The sequence below is a fragment of the Chaetodon trifascialis genome, chromosome 18 (assembly GCF_039877785.1).
Source record: "Chaetodon trifascialis isolate fChaTrf1 chromosome 18, fChaTrf1.hap1, whole genome shotgun sequence".
In the NCBI taxonomy this organism is placed as follows: Eukaryota; Metazoa; Chordata; class Actinopteri; order Chaetodontiformes; family Chaetodontidae; genus Chaetodon; species Chaetodon trifascialis.
In genome coordinates, this window is record NC_092073.1 from 8,407,225 (window position 1) to 8,420,321 (window position 13,097).

The 13,097-nt window shown below is 42.1% G+C and overlaps 1 protein-coding gene across 1 annotated transcript; it reads left to right on the top strand.

Annotated features, from left to right (window-relative positions):
* The first annotated feature begins 1,079 nt into the window (after window positions 1-1,079).
* LOC139346549 (myosin-7-like) lies at window positions 1,080-11,261 on the top strand. Its single transcript, XM_070985671.1, has 38 exons — window positions 1,080-1,117; window positions 1,291-1,502; window positions 1,596-1,739; window positions 1,836-1,992; window positions 2,081-2,108; window positions 2,210-2,315; window positions 2,413-2,505; window positions 2,588-2,651; window positions 2,741-2,839; window positions 2,923-3,026; window positions 3,134-3,272; window positions 3,402-3,520; window positions 3,611-3,760; window positions 3,878-4,048; window positions 4,149-4,458; window positions 4,586-4,665; window positions 4,776-4,981; window positions 5,069-5,192; window positions 5,297-5,433; window positions 5,517-5,772; window positions 5,855-6,097; window positions 6,175-6,351; window positions 6,436-6,581; window positions 6,672-6,762; window positions 6,856-7,245; window positions 7,843-7,969; window positions 8,171-8,289; window positions 8,373-8,569; window positions 8,649-8,832; window positions 8,922-9,087; window positions 9,183-9,307; window positions 9,393-9,701; window positions 9,814-10,017; window positions 10,119-10,415; window positions 10,490-10,594; window positions 10,695-10,790; window positions 10,870-11,004; window positions 11,202-11,261. Exons 2-38 carry the CDS (start codon window positions 1,299-1,301, stop codon window positions 11,217-11,219), a joined length of 5,820 nt encoding a protein of 1,939 aa, XP_070841772.1. The 5' UTR covers window positions 1,080-1,117; window positions 1,291-1,298; the 3' UTR covers window positions 11,220-11,261.
* The last annotated feature ends 1,836 nt before the right edge of the window (window positions 11,262-13,097 follow it).

The window sequence follows — 13,097 nt, forward strand, 5'->3', positions numbered from 1 at the left end:
AACCCTCAAGGAAGGTGACACTGGAAAGGTTAAGAAGGTCAAAACCTCTTCACTTGACACTTTGTCAGACCTCTGAGCTTTGATGGATCTGTTTCAGTCTCATTAGCTTTACACTCCTTTTATCATGATTATCATTCAGTTACTCAGAAATTTGTGTTTTGTATTCCTGATTGTCACTCTGAGCTCTATTTGTCTTTAAAAACCATGATCCTAATAGCTACTGATTAGTATTGATGATCCACAGTAAATATTTTATGTGTAATAACCATCTTTCAACCATATTTTATCAAAAATAAGCAAACACTTGGTTGGCACCAGCTCATAACACTATCGTCATAGGTTAGCAGCTCCTCCATGTATGGTTGCTGGTGTTTATTTATGTCCACAAAGACCTATACAAGTATACAGCACCTGCCACAGAACAATGAGAGCACGAGGTCTGGCAGTCAAAACAACCTCACAAGTGTCAGAAAGAATCCAATAAGTATTTCACAGGTTTATCTTTGTTCTCAACGATGAAGAGAAGGAACAGATGACAAGACAGGCCAGAGGTTGAGTAGCTGTTACTCTCCCTGGTGACAAAGGAGCATTGTGACCTTCCCTCTGTCAGCAGGAGACAGGTGGATGTGCTCAAGTAACATGAATGAACTGAGCGATGAACGCATATGTTTTCCAGGAATGCAGTCAACAACAAGGATGTTTAATGCTGTCACTTAAGTTTTGGTGCAAATGAATCCGAATGGATAATTACTTAAACAATGTCCCCAAGAATAGGAAGGGGTGGGCTAAAAGCAGGTTGTCCTTATTGGACACGTGAGAACAAATGGTTACGAGCCTTATAAGTCAAAGAGTTCAACACCTAAATAGATCATCTGATGGAAGATCTGAATAATTAATTTCTCTGCCTTTTATGATTGGACAGCACCCTTTATAAAGAAGACTGGAGGCAAGAGGCAAGTAACCAGATAGCCTGAGGGTGAGTATGGCAGAAGAGATTTTAAATAGTGGATTATTTTCTTCGTGACATGTTTTTGGTTTAACAGTTTCTAAATTGTATTTCTTGTGTATAATTTGCGACAGATATAAAAATCATCTTACCAAAGAGGTGAAAACACAGGTAAGATGACACTAAAAGCCAATATGATCGAAATCTGCATTATCATTTAAATGACAGGACTAAAAATTAATTGTAGAATTTGTTTCAGTGCTCATATAGACAAATATTTAGTGAATAAATCTTATTTAGTACACATGTCAAGTCTATATGAAGTCATCATTTGTACTGAACAGGTTCCAAGATGAGCAGCGACTCCATCATGGCGGAGTTCGGGTCTGCTGCCACCTTCCTGAGAAAGTCAGACAAGGAGCGTCTGGAGGCCCAAACTCGCCCCTTTGACATAAAGAGGCAGTGTTTTGTGCCCGACCCTGAGGTGGAGTACGTTAAAGCCACAGTCACCAGCAGAGATGGCGACAAAGTCACCGTTGAAACTGAGGAGGGAAAAGTAAGTATGTGAGATATTTACACTGACTGGCAGAAGTGGAAAAGTACTCAATTTAATTTAAACTGACATATTCTGTGTGATACATCATTTCAGACTGTAACCCATAAGGAGGCTGATATACACCCTCAGAACCCGCCAAAGTTTGATAAAATTGAGGACATGGCGATGTTCACCTTCCTCCATGAACCTGCTGTGCTGTTTAACCTCAAAGAGCGTTACGCAGCATGGATGATCTACGTGAGTAAAGACCACAAATCTACTAATCTTCCCAATGTGTGAAATCTACAGTCCCATAAAAAATGTTTTTTGTGTTTCATGCATCTTCGTCAACAGACCTACTCAGGGCTGTTCTGTGTCACTGTCAACCCCTACAAGTGGCTGCCAGTGTACGATCAGTCGGTGGTCAAGGCCTATAGAGGAAAGAAGAGGAGTGAAGCTCCTCCTCACATCTACTCCATTTCTGACAATGCCTACCAGTACATGCTGTCAGGTATGTTCAGTTCTTTGTAAACTTTGACACCATCCAATATATTTAAAGAAAAACGTCCTGACACTCAACATTGTCTTAAATCTAACAGACAGGGAAAACCAGTCTATTCTTATCACGTAAGTAATTCATCAAAGTTTAATCTGAATCAATTTGAGGAGCAGAGTTTAAGGTTTGTCTTCATGACGTGTTCAGATCACATGCTTGTTTTTGTTTGTAGCGGAGAATCTGGTGCAGGAAAGACTGTGAACACTAAGAGAGTCATCCAGTACTTTGCCAGCATCGCAGCTGTTTCTGGCAAGAAGGATGCTGCTCAGGAGAAAAAGGTTGGTTTTAAACTTTTTTTTAAATGAGTGTATTATGGGAAACATTCTAAGTTTTTGACCTTTGTGGCCTAAATGTTGGCATGCATTGAACCTACAGGGCACCCTGGAGGATCAAATCATCCAGGCCAATCCTGCCCTGGAGGCCTTTGGAAATGCCAAGACCATCAGAAATGACAACTCCTCCAGATTTGTAAGTTTGGTCATTTCAGAGATTATGTGCAGATATGACACTGTCACTCTGACAACATCTAAACAACCTTTTCTCATGACAGGGTAAATTCATTCGAATCCATTTTGGAGTGAGTGGGAAACTGGCTTCAGCTGATATTGAAACATGTAAGTACACAGTGCATACATCACTTAAAGGTATGGAAATAGTTCTCAGGTCAACAATAAACCTTGATACCAATATCAAATGTTCTCAGATCTGCTGGAGAAATCCCGTGTCACCTATCAGCTCAAGGCTGAGAGAGACTACCACATCTTCTACCAGATTCTGTCCCAACAGAAACCAGAACTGCTGGGTGAGTGCTGGATGAAACATAAGATATATATGGGTGTCAAGAAATACCATACATACAAACTTAAACTTTTCTTTCTTTGACAGAAATGCTGCTTATCACCAACAACCCCTATGACTATGCCTTCATCTCCCAAGGGGAGATCACTGTCACATCAATTAATGATTCTGAGGAGCTGATGGCAACTGATGTAAGGAATCTACAGTACAGTGCTATATTTATCAAACATTTAGGCAACCTACCATGATGTCTTGAATTAAACTTCTATTTTTGATGTACAATTTTATTTTGTTAAAGGAAGCTTTCGATGTCCTGGGCTTCACCCAAGAGGAGAAGAACAGCATTTACAAGCTGACTGGTGCCATTATGCATTATGGAAACATGAAGTTCAAACAGAAGCAGAGAGAAGAGCAAGCAGAGCCTGATGGCACAGAGGGTAAAGCATTATCAGGACAATCAACAGCTTACTTCTATTCTCTTAAAACAAGTGTACAACTACTAATTTGTGCGTTTTATACACAAAACAGCATAATCAATGCTTCTCCTACACAAAATCCATTTGCAGATGTGGACAAGGTTGCATATCTGATGGGCTTGAATTCTGCTGACCTCATCAAGGGCCTGTGTCACCCAAGAGTCAAAGTAGGCAATGAATGGGTCACCAAAGGTCAGAATGTGCAGCAAGTAAGTTGAAAATGGAGGCACTGCACTGAAATCCATTGGGGAATAAAGCGACTTTCACTATTAATGTCATTAAATTATGCAATTTTCTAGGTGTATTACTCGATTGGTGCACTGTCCAAGTCAGTGTACGAGAAAATGTTCTTGTGGATGGTGGTGAGAATCAACCAGTCTCTGGATACCAAGCAACCTCGCCAGTACTTCATCGGTGTGCTGGACATTGCTGGTTTTGAGATCTTTGATGTGAGTGTCAGAGATTAAATGATGATGCCACATGGAAGCAACTGTATATTTCAAAGAAAGAACAATGAAACAAGACAACTACTGTCCTCTCTTTTAAATGTTTTGTCAAATATATAGTTCAACACCTTTGAGCAACTGTGCATCAACTATACTAATGAGAAGCTGCAGCAGTTCTTCAACCACCACATGTTTGTGCTGGAACAAGAAGAGTACAAGAAAGAGGGCATCGTGTGGGAGTTCATTGACTTTGGCATGGACTTGGCAGCCTGCATTGAACTCATTGAGAAGGTTAGTGCTGAGTTACATTTGATTTGACGTTGCATGTAACAAACATAAGCTATTCTTTGCAGCAGGTTTACATTCAATTAATTCTATTTAATTCCTTCAGCCCATGGGCATCATGTCCATCCTTGAAGAGGAGTGCATGTTCCCCAAAGCCAGCGATGCAACATTTAAGGCAAAACTATATGACAACCATCTGGGTAAAAGTCCCAACTTCCAGAAGCCCAGGGTTGTTAAGGGGAAACCAGAGGCTCATTTCTCCCTGGTTCACTATGCTGGTATTGTTGATTACAACATCACCAACTGGCTTGTGAAGAACAAGGATCCACTGAATGAGACTGTGGTGGGGCTGTTTCAGAAGTCCACTCTCAAAGTGTTGGCAAATCTTTTCATTGGCTATGCTGGAGCAGACTCAGGTAAATTTCTACTCAAATCTTTTTCTGTAACATTACAACATTCAAACATTCATTCAAAAATCATTAAAACCTCTTGACAAATCTGTATATGAAAATATTAATGATGAACTTGGAATATTTTCTACAGCCCAGGATGCAGGAGGCAAGGGAGGCAAGGGAGGAAAGAAGAAAGGTTCTTCCTTCCAGACTGTGTCCGCACTGCACAGGGTGAACGAACTTCTAAATTTCACACTTTTGTTTTAGGTTTGTCTTTGAAGAAAAAAGACTGATGCTGTCTGTACACCTTTGCTTATAATGAATATTTTTGAATATTACAGGAGAATTTGAACAAACTGATGACCAACCTCAGGTCAACTCACCCCCACTTTGTACGCTGCATCATCCCCAATGAGACCAAGACTCCTGGGGCGATGGAGAATCCTCTGGTAATGCACCAGCTCCGCTGTAACGGTGTGCTGGAGGGCATCAGGATCTGCAGAAAAGGATTCCCAAACAGGATCCAGTATGGAGACTTCAAACAAAGGTACTGTAAATGCAAAATAAAACATATTTCCACATGTACAATACAATCACAGTCTTTTTTTGGGGGGTATATTTGTCTTTTTCTCAGATATCGCATCCTAAATCCAAACGCTATCCCTGAGGGACAGTTCATTGACAACAAGAAAGCAGCAGAAAAACTTTTGGGCTCTTTGGACATTGACCATGAGCAGTATAAACTGGGACACACAAAGGTTGGTCTGTCTACAATAAATTCAAAGACAAGGGTTGCATTTTAGAGTAAATGATTGTGCTGGGGACAGGTAATGAAAAACTTCTGATGTTATGGCATTTTTAGGTGTTCTTCAAAGCTGGTCTGCTGGGTGTTCTTGAAGAGATGCGAGATGATCGTCTCGCTCTCATCATCACTGGAATTCAAGCGAGGTCCAGAGGACTACTTGCCAGGATTGAGTTCCAGAAAATTGTTGAGCGCAGGTTAGAGTGTTTCTTTCAACATTTAATGTCACAAAAGACAAGGTACAGAAAAAAGGATTCAAGCTTGCTGATGTTGTCTCCAGGGATGCCTTACTGGTGATCCAGTGGAATGTCCGTGCCTTCATGGGTGTCAAGAATTGGCCCTGGATGAAGATGTACTTCAAGATAAAACCTCTGCTGAAATCAGCTGAGACTGAGAAGGAGATGGCAAACATGAAGGAGGAGTTCACAAAGCTGAAAGAGGCTTATGCTAAATCTGAGGCACGCAAGAAAGAACTGGAGGAAAAAATGGTCACCCTGCTCCAAGAGAAGAACGACCTACAGCTCCAAGTGCAATCTGTAAGATCAGTGATGCATTGTACCTAAAATTGCAGACATTTATACTCACAGGTGTCATTAATTACCATATTGGTTTGTGCAGGAACAAGACAACCTCACAGATGCTGAAGAGCGCTGTGAGGGTCTGATCAAGAGTAAGATCCAGCTTGAGGCCAAAGCCAAAGAGCTGACAGAGAGGCTGGAAGATGAAGAGGAGATGAATGCAGAGCTGACTGCCAAGAAGAGGAAGCTGGAGGACGAGTGTTCAGAACTGAAGAAGGACATTGATGATCTGGAGCTGACTCTGGCTAAAGTTGAAAAGGAAAAGCATGCCACAGAGAACAAGGTAACAAAACATTTTGACCAGCATTGATTAACCATATTTCCAACCGGATGAGGTGTTCTAACTAGGTGATAATTTAGGTTAAAAACCTGACTGAAGAGATGGCAGCTCTGGATGAAATCATTGCTAAGCTGACCAAAGAGAAAAAAGCTCTTCAGGAGGCTCATCAGCAAACACTGGATGACCTGCAGAGTGAAGAAGACAAAGTCAACACTCTGACCAAGGCCAAAGCCAAGCTGGAGCAGCAAGTGGATGATGTGAGTACAATGGCATTTGTGACTAAATCTCACGTTCTAGAGACACAACTTTTCGAGTAAATGTTTGGATTTTTTTTCTGTTAGCTTGAAGGATCACTGGAGCAAGAGAAGAAAATAAGAATGGATCTGGAAAGAGCCAAGAGAAAATTGGAAGGGGACTTAAAGTTGACCCAAGAGAACGTGATGGATCTGGAGAATGACAAGCAGCAGCTGGAGGAAAAACTCAAAAAGTAAAACTAGCCTTCTACAATCACCAGCACGATGCTCATTGTGCCATAACAGCTGATTACTAATGTCAAGAATTTTGTCATTAAATGTAGGAAAGACTTTGAAATAAGCCAGCTGCTGAGTAGGATTGAGGATGAACAGGCCATGGGCGCTCAGCTCCAGAAGAAACTGAAGGAGTTACAGGTAACTGCACAAACATTCATTTGTGGCATTACTATCTTTTTATGATGGGAATTCCAACTCAAAATGCCTAATTGTCTGATTAACCTCATGAAGGCTCGCATTGAGGAGTTGGAGGAAGAACTGGAAGCAGAGCGAGCTGCCCGAGCCAAGGTGGAGAAGCAGAGGGCCGACTTGGCCAGAGAGCTGGAGGAGATCAGTGAGAGGTTGGAGGAGGCTGGAGGAGCCACTGCTGCCCAGATCGAGATGAACAAGAAGAGGGAGGCTGAGTTTCAGAAGACACGCAGAGACCTTGAAGAGGCCACTCTGCAGCATGAAGCCACTGTCGCTACACTGAGAAAGAAGAACGCAGACAGTGTGGCGGACCTGGGAGAGCAGATTGACAACTTGCAAAGAGTCAAGCAGAAGCTGGAGAAAGAGAAGAGCGAGCTCAGGCTGGAGCTGGATGATGTGGTCTCCAACATGGAACAGATCGTCAAATCCAAAGTAAGACAAGCAAAACCAGTCCTCATTGAACACATCTTAAAGGAATAGCTCTGAGAAATACATTGTTTCACTTTCTTGGCAAGAGTTAGATGAGAGGATTGCTACCACTCTGATGTCTCCACAGTTAATCTGAAGCTACAGCCAGCAGCTGGGTAGCTTAGCACAATACTGGTGCAGGTATTTTCCCGTTTACAGAATTTGTGCTCAGCCAAGCTAACAGGTTGCTAGCATTAGCTTCATATTTACCACAGAGCCACGGGGGAAGGTTTGACATTTTGGGAAATATGCTTTCTTGCAGAGAGTTAGATGAGAAGATTGATACCATGCTCATGTTTTGAAGTGACAGGAAGTCACTGCCCTGCTTTGTTTTGCCGTTTACGTTAAGATCTCATCAGTCTCATCACCTGCTGGCTTAGCTCCTCTGTTAAAGCACAGACATGAAAGTGGCATCGATCTTCTCATTTAACTCTCAAAAGGAGTGTATGTATGTCCTGACAAGTCATGGTATGTCTTAAAAGATAATACCATACAGAAAATAATGCTTGTCTTGTATACATTCTGTGACTTACATATTAATATGAGAATCATGTAACTCAGGCCAACCTGGAGAAATTGAGCCGCTCACTGGAGGATCAAATGAATGAATACAGGATCAAATCAGAGGAAGGCCAGCGTTCCATCAATGACTTCACAATGCAAAAAGCAAAGCTTCAAACAGAAAATGGTAATCAGTTTAACACATGATCACATTAAGTGTTTTTTTTTTCTTTCAGCAATTACTGTTACAATAACATGTATAAAATAAAGAAAATAAAAAAGTAAGGCAGAAGTAGTTTACTGGTCTAATATTACAGGCTGCAAACGGATATGTAACTAAACACCATTAGCAGCTTGATATGGGGGTTGACAAAACTTTATTTTACAGGTGAGCTTGGCAGACAGCTGGAGGAGAAGGACTCCTTGGTCTCTCAGCTGAGCAGAGGGAAGCAGTCCTACACTCAGCAGATTGAAGACCTCAAGAGACAACTCGAAGAGGAGACCAAGGTAAAGCAGTGAATGCAGCCTCCAGATAATTTCATTTCTAATTTGACAGTACATCTGTCACAGCTTATACTTTCACCTTACAGGCTAAGAATGCACTTGCCCATGCAGTGCAGTCTGCGCGCCATGACTGTGATTTGTTAAGGGAGCAGTTTGAGGAGGAGCAGGAGGCCAAAGCTGAGCTCCAGCGCAGCATGTCCAAGGCCAACTCTGAGGTGGCTCAGTGGAGAACCAAGTATGAAACTGATGCCATTCAAAGGACTGAGGAGCTGGAAGAAGCAAAGTAAGAACAGCTGCCTCCTCTTCAACAACGTGTTTCTGAGAAGGACTGAAAGTCATTGTAATATGTTCTTGTCAAACAGGAAGAAACTGGCCCAGCGTCTGCAGGACGCAGAAGAATCTGTTGAAGCTGCTAATGCTAAATGTTCCTCCCTGGAGAAAACCAAACACAGGCTTCAGGGTGAGATTGAAGATCTCATGGTGGATGTGGAGAGATCGAATGCTGCTGCTGCAGCTCTGGACAAGAAACAAAGAAACTTTGACAAGGTGATGGGCGAAAGAAAAAAACATGTGAAGAACAATGTGAATGGATGAATTAATGCTAAGTAATGTAATACTGAATATTCTTCATCCAGGTCCTTGCTGAGTGGAAGCAGAAGTATGAGGAGTCCCAGACTGAGCTGGAAAGTTCCCAGAAGGAGGCTCGTTCTCTCAGCACTGAGCTCTTCAAACTGAAGAACTCTTATGAAGAGTCTTTGGATCATCTGGAGACCATGAAACGAGAAAACAAGAATCTCCAAGGTAGGAAGATGTATTAAAAATTGATCTTTCACTATTCACTGATTACAATCGTGAGGTGGGGAAAACTGTAAATTACATGAATATGCACAAAACAGAGGAAATTTCTGACCTGACTGAGCAACTTGGTGAGGGAGGAAAGAGCATCCATGAGCTGGAGAAGATCCGTAAGCAGCTGGAGCAGGAGAAGGCTGAGATACAGTCTGCTCTGGAGGAAGCTGAGGTGAGCGTTCAGAAGTTTATGTTGTGCTAACTTTCTTCTTATTCTTAAAGAATATTGAAGTTAATGGAGGAGACTGTTCTTTCAGGGCTCTCTGGAGCATGAGGAGGGTAAGATCCTCCGAGCTCAGCTTGAGTTCAACCAGGTGAAGGCTGACATCGAGCGTAAGCTGGCTGAGAAGGACGAGGAAATGGAGCAGGCCAAGCGAAACCATCAGAGAGTGGTGGACACTCTGCAGAGCTCCCTGGAGGCTGAGACTCGCAGCAGAAACGAGGCTCTCAGGGTGAAGAAGAAGATGGAGGGAGATCTTAATGAGATGGAGATCCAGCTGAGTCAGGCCAACAGGCAGGCAGCAGAGGCTCAGAAACAGCTCAAAGCAGTTCATGTTCATCTGAAGGTATTATGGAAGCTTATCATTGATGAATGTTCGTGCTTTGTTTTCTTTCTTCTTTTTATTATTGAAATAAAGAATTTAAAATTGTTCCCCCTGCAAAAATCCCTCTGAACAGGACTCACAGCTGCAGCTGGATGATACTCTCCGTGCCAATGATGATCTAAAGGAGAACATTGCCATCGTGGAGAGACGTAACAACCTGCTGCAGGCTGAACTTGATGAACTGAGGTCAATGGTGGAGCAGACTGAGAGAGGTCGTAAACTGGCAGAGCAGGAACTGCTGGATGTCAGTGAGAGAGTTCAGCTGCTGCACTCTCAGGTATGCCCAAATCTGGATTCATTCTACAGTATAATTACATGCCAATATAGGCAATTTATTTATGTTTCTGTAAGTGTTGACTGTAAAACAATCTTGTGCAGAACACCAGCCTGCTGAACCAGAAGAAGAAGCTTGAAAGCGACACAGCTCAGCTTCAGAATGAGGTGGAGGAGGCGGTGCAGGAGTGCAGAAATGCTGAGGAGAAGGCGAAGAAGGCTATTTCTGATGCTGCCATGATGGCAGAGGAGCTGAAGAAGGAGCAGGACACCAGCGCTCACCTGGAGCGTATGAAGAAAAACATGGAACAAACCATCAAAGACCTGCAGCACCGCCTGGATGAAGCTGAGCAAATAGCCATGAAAGGTGGCAAGAAGCAGATCCAGAAGCTGGAGGCCAGGGTAAGTGACACTGGCTTTTTTCAGATGTGGACATGGTGCTTGGCTTCTGTGACACGGTGACGTTATTTTCATAGGTGAGGGAACTGGAAGCTGAGGTGGAATCCGAGCAAAGGAAGGGCAGTGACTCTATTAAAGGGGTCCGTAAATATGAGAGACGGGTCAAGGAGCTTACCTATCAGGTATTTTGTAGTTATATACTGTAATCTACTTCAATCCATTCATATTAATGCGCTTTGTCAGTTTTAAAATGCACGACTCTGGTTTTTCAACACTATGAAGACTGAGGAGGACCGGAAGAATCTGGCCCGTCTGCAGGACCTGGTAGACAAACTGCAGCTGAAAGTCAAATCTTACAAGAGGGCTGCAGAGGAGGCTGTAAGTCGAGGTGTACTCTGATATTACAGATGGATATATTTCTCCCATGCTCTTTAAATACTTAATCATTATGTAACAGGAGGAACAAGCTAACGGCAATCTGACCAAGCTTCGCAAGCTGCAACATGAACTGGATGAGGCGGAAGAGAGGGCTGACATTGCTGAGTCACAGGTCAACAAGATGAGAGTCAAGAGCCGTGACACTGGATCCAAGGTCAGTGACACAACAGTGTCAGACACAGCTGTGTTTTATTTTTCACTTGGTACTGGTGATCAAGACAACATGGATACTGTGTACTACAGCATACTTGCAGTAGATCTATTTTACTATTGTATTTTTTTTGCTTACAGCAAGAATGTTGTTGAGTGAAATAATTGCACACCCAATTATTGTCTCTCATTGTCTCACAGGGACATGATGGTGAGTGAAGTGCTCAGCTGGAACCTTCAAAGACTCTGCACTAAAGTGCCTTAAAACTATAACTAATCAAAATAGAAAGAATAAAGCATATGAACTCTCTGTTGTGTTCAGTCTTTTCACTTTGCATTGCTTTGTTAAAGGCAGCATCTCTATGAACTAAAAGACAGTGAGGAGTCTTCATGGTCTTCCTTCATGTGCTTGAGACTCTTAATTGCCCATAGATGAAAATGTCTAGTTTACTATTCTGTCATATTTCAATCAAATATGTTAGTAATGCAATTGGGCTTTAATGGGTGTATATGATGGTTGATCAGTGGTACACAGGGTGAAATGGTAACAACGTACTAACTTTATACAGATCAGTTTAATCTGATTTGATAACATGCCATTAGATTATGTTTTGCTTATTAAAAACCACCAAGTATTCCAGTGACAAAAATAAAGGTCAAACCTTAAGACAAAACATCTCAGAAAGTGTTGTATTAAACAACGGATCATATATGGTCATTTAATTATGACCTTCTGTATTTCCCCTCAGCTCTTTGGAGCTTGTACACCCAAATATCTCAACAATCACTGGATCAAGCGCGATGAAATTTTGTGCATCATTCATGGTCCCAAGACGATGAATCCCACGGACTTTGGTGACCCGCTATTTTTGCTGGTTGCGCCATCATCTGGTCAAAATTAAACATACTTTTGTTCATGACCACATACTTGCAAAACTAATGACACCAGTCTGAGCTCTTTGGTGTTTAGTGCTCATTAGCAAATGTTGGCACGTTCACATCCTCGCTACAAACACACTCTATCTGTTCTGGAGTCTGAATGCTTGAGATGCTCTGAGCCGGCTGGCTCCCTCCATCTGAGCTGCTCTGTCTGGTGGTGTGTTTTAATTGAAGTTAAATTTAGGTTTTGTTGTTGGTTGAAAAAATGAAAACTCCCCCCCTTGCAGAAAACTCACTGTGTTGATTTTGGAATTGAGCCTGAGTACCCAGCAAGGCTTAATATTCACACATTATTGCACCCATGTCTCACTGTACTCTGCAGTGTGTGCCCTGATCTGTTTTTGTAATGCATTTTGTTGCTTCTGTTCCTGTGCCTTTAATTATCTTTCTTGGTTGTACGTTTTGTGGTTGCTGGTTCTGTTACACCATCACACACACATGAATACTTATTCTATTCACACACTACTACTAGAGTTGAAACGATCTACATGAACCAAACACCAGATGGCGCTTTAACACATCTCTTCTCCAAAACCCTGAGTTGGACAGCCACATAAAGACAGGAGTGGGCATCCATCCTAGAAATAAATGATTCCCCAAAGTCATCAGGGGGTGCTCATCACTTGTGGGGACACTACATAGACTTACATTCATTTCCTGGAGCCTTACCCTAACCCTAACCACTATTTGCCTATTCCTAACCCTAACTTTTTATTTGCTTTTATTTCCTTGTGTTTTATTTCTTCTTATTTCTATTTTATCTTCTTATTAACCCATTCTTATCCCATTTCTTAACCACTTCTTTTATTCCCAGTCACTGCTCTCTAGGTTTAATCCACAAACCAATTTTTACCCCAGGCTTGTTTATAGCTTCACAGATTTCCTCTGCAATTTTTAGTGTGTTTTATTGTGCCCTCTCTCGCTCACTGACTCTTGTGATTGCATTTAATTGTTCTTTGCTCATTGAAGTATTTTACAGTGTTTTTTATGGTGCTCCCCTTCCTCTGCTTTCTGCTCCAAACCCCCTAACCCCCCGCCCCCCGGTTTAAAAAAACGCCCTCATCCAAACCTAACCTTACATAACACGTAACCCTATCCTCAGTCTTTACCCTAAAATGTAATGACTTAATTTGTGGGGACCTATATTTTGTCCCCACA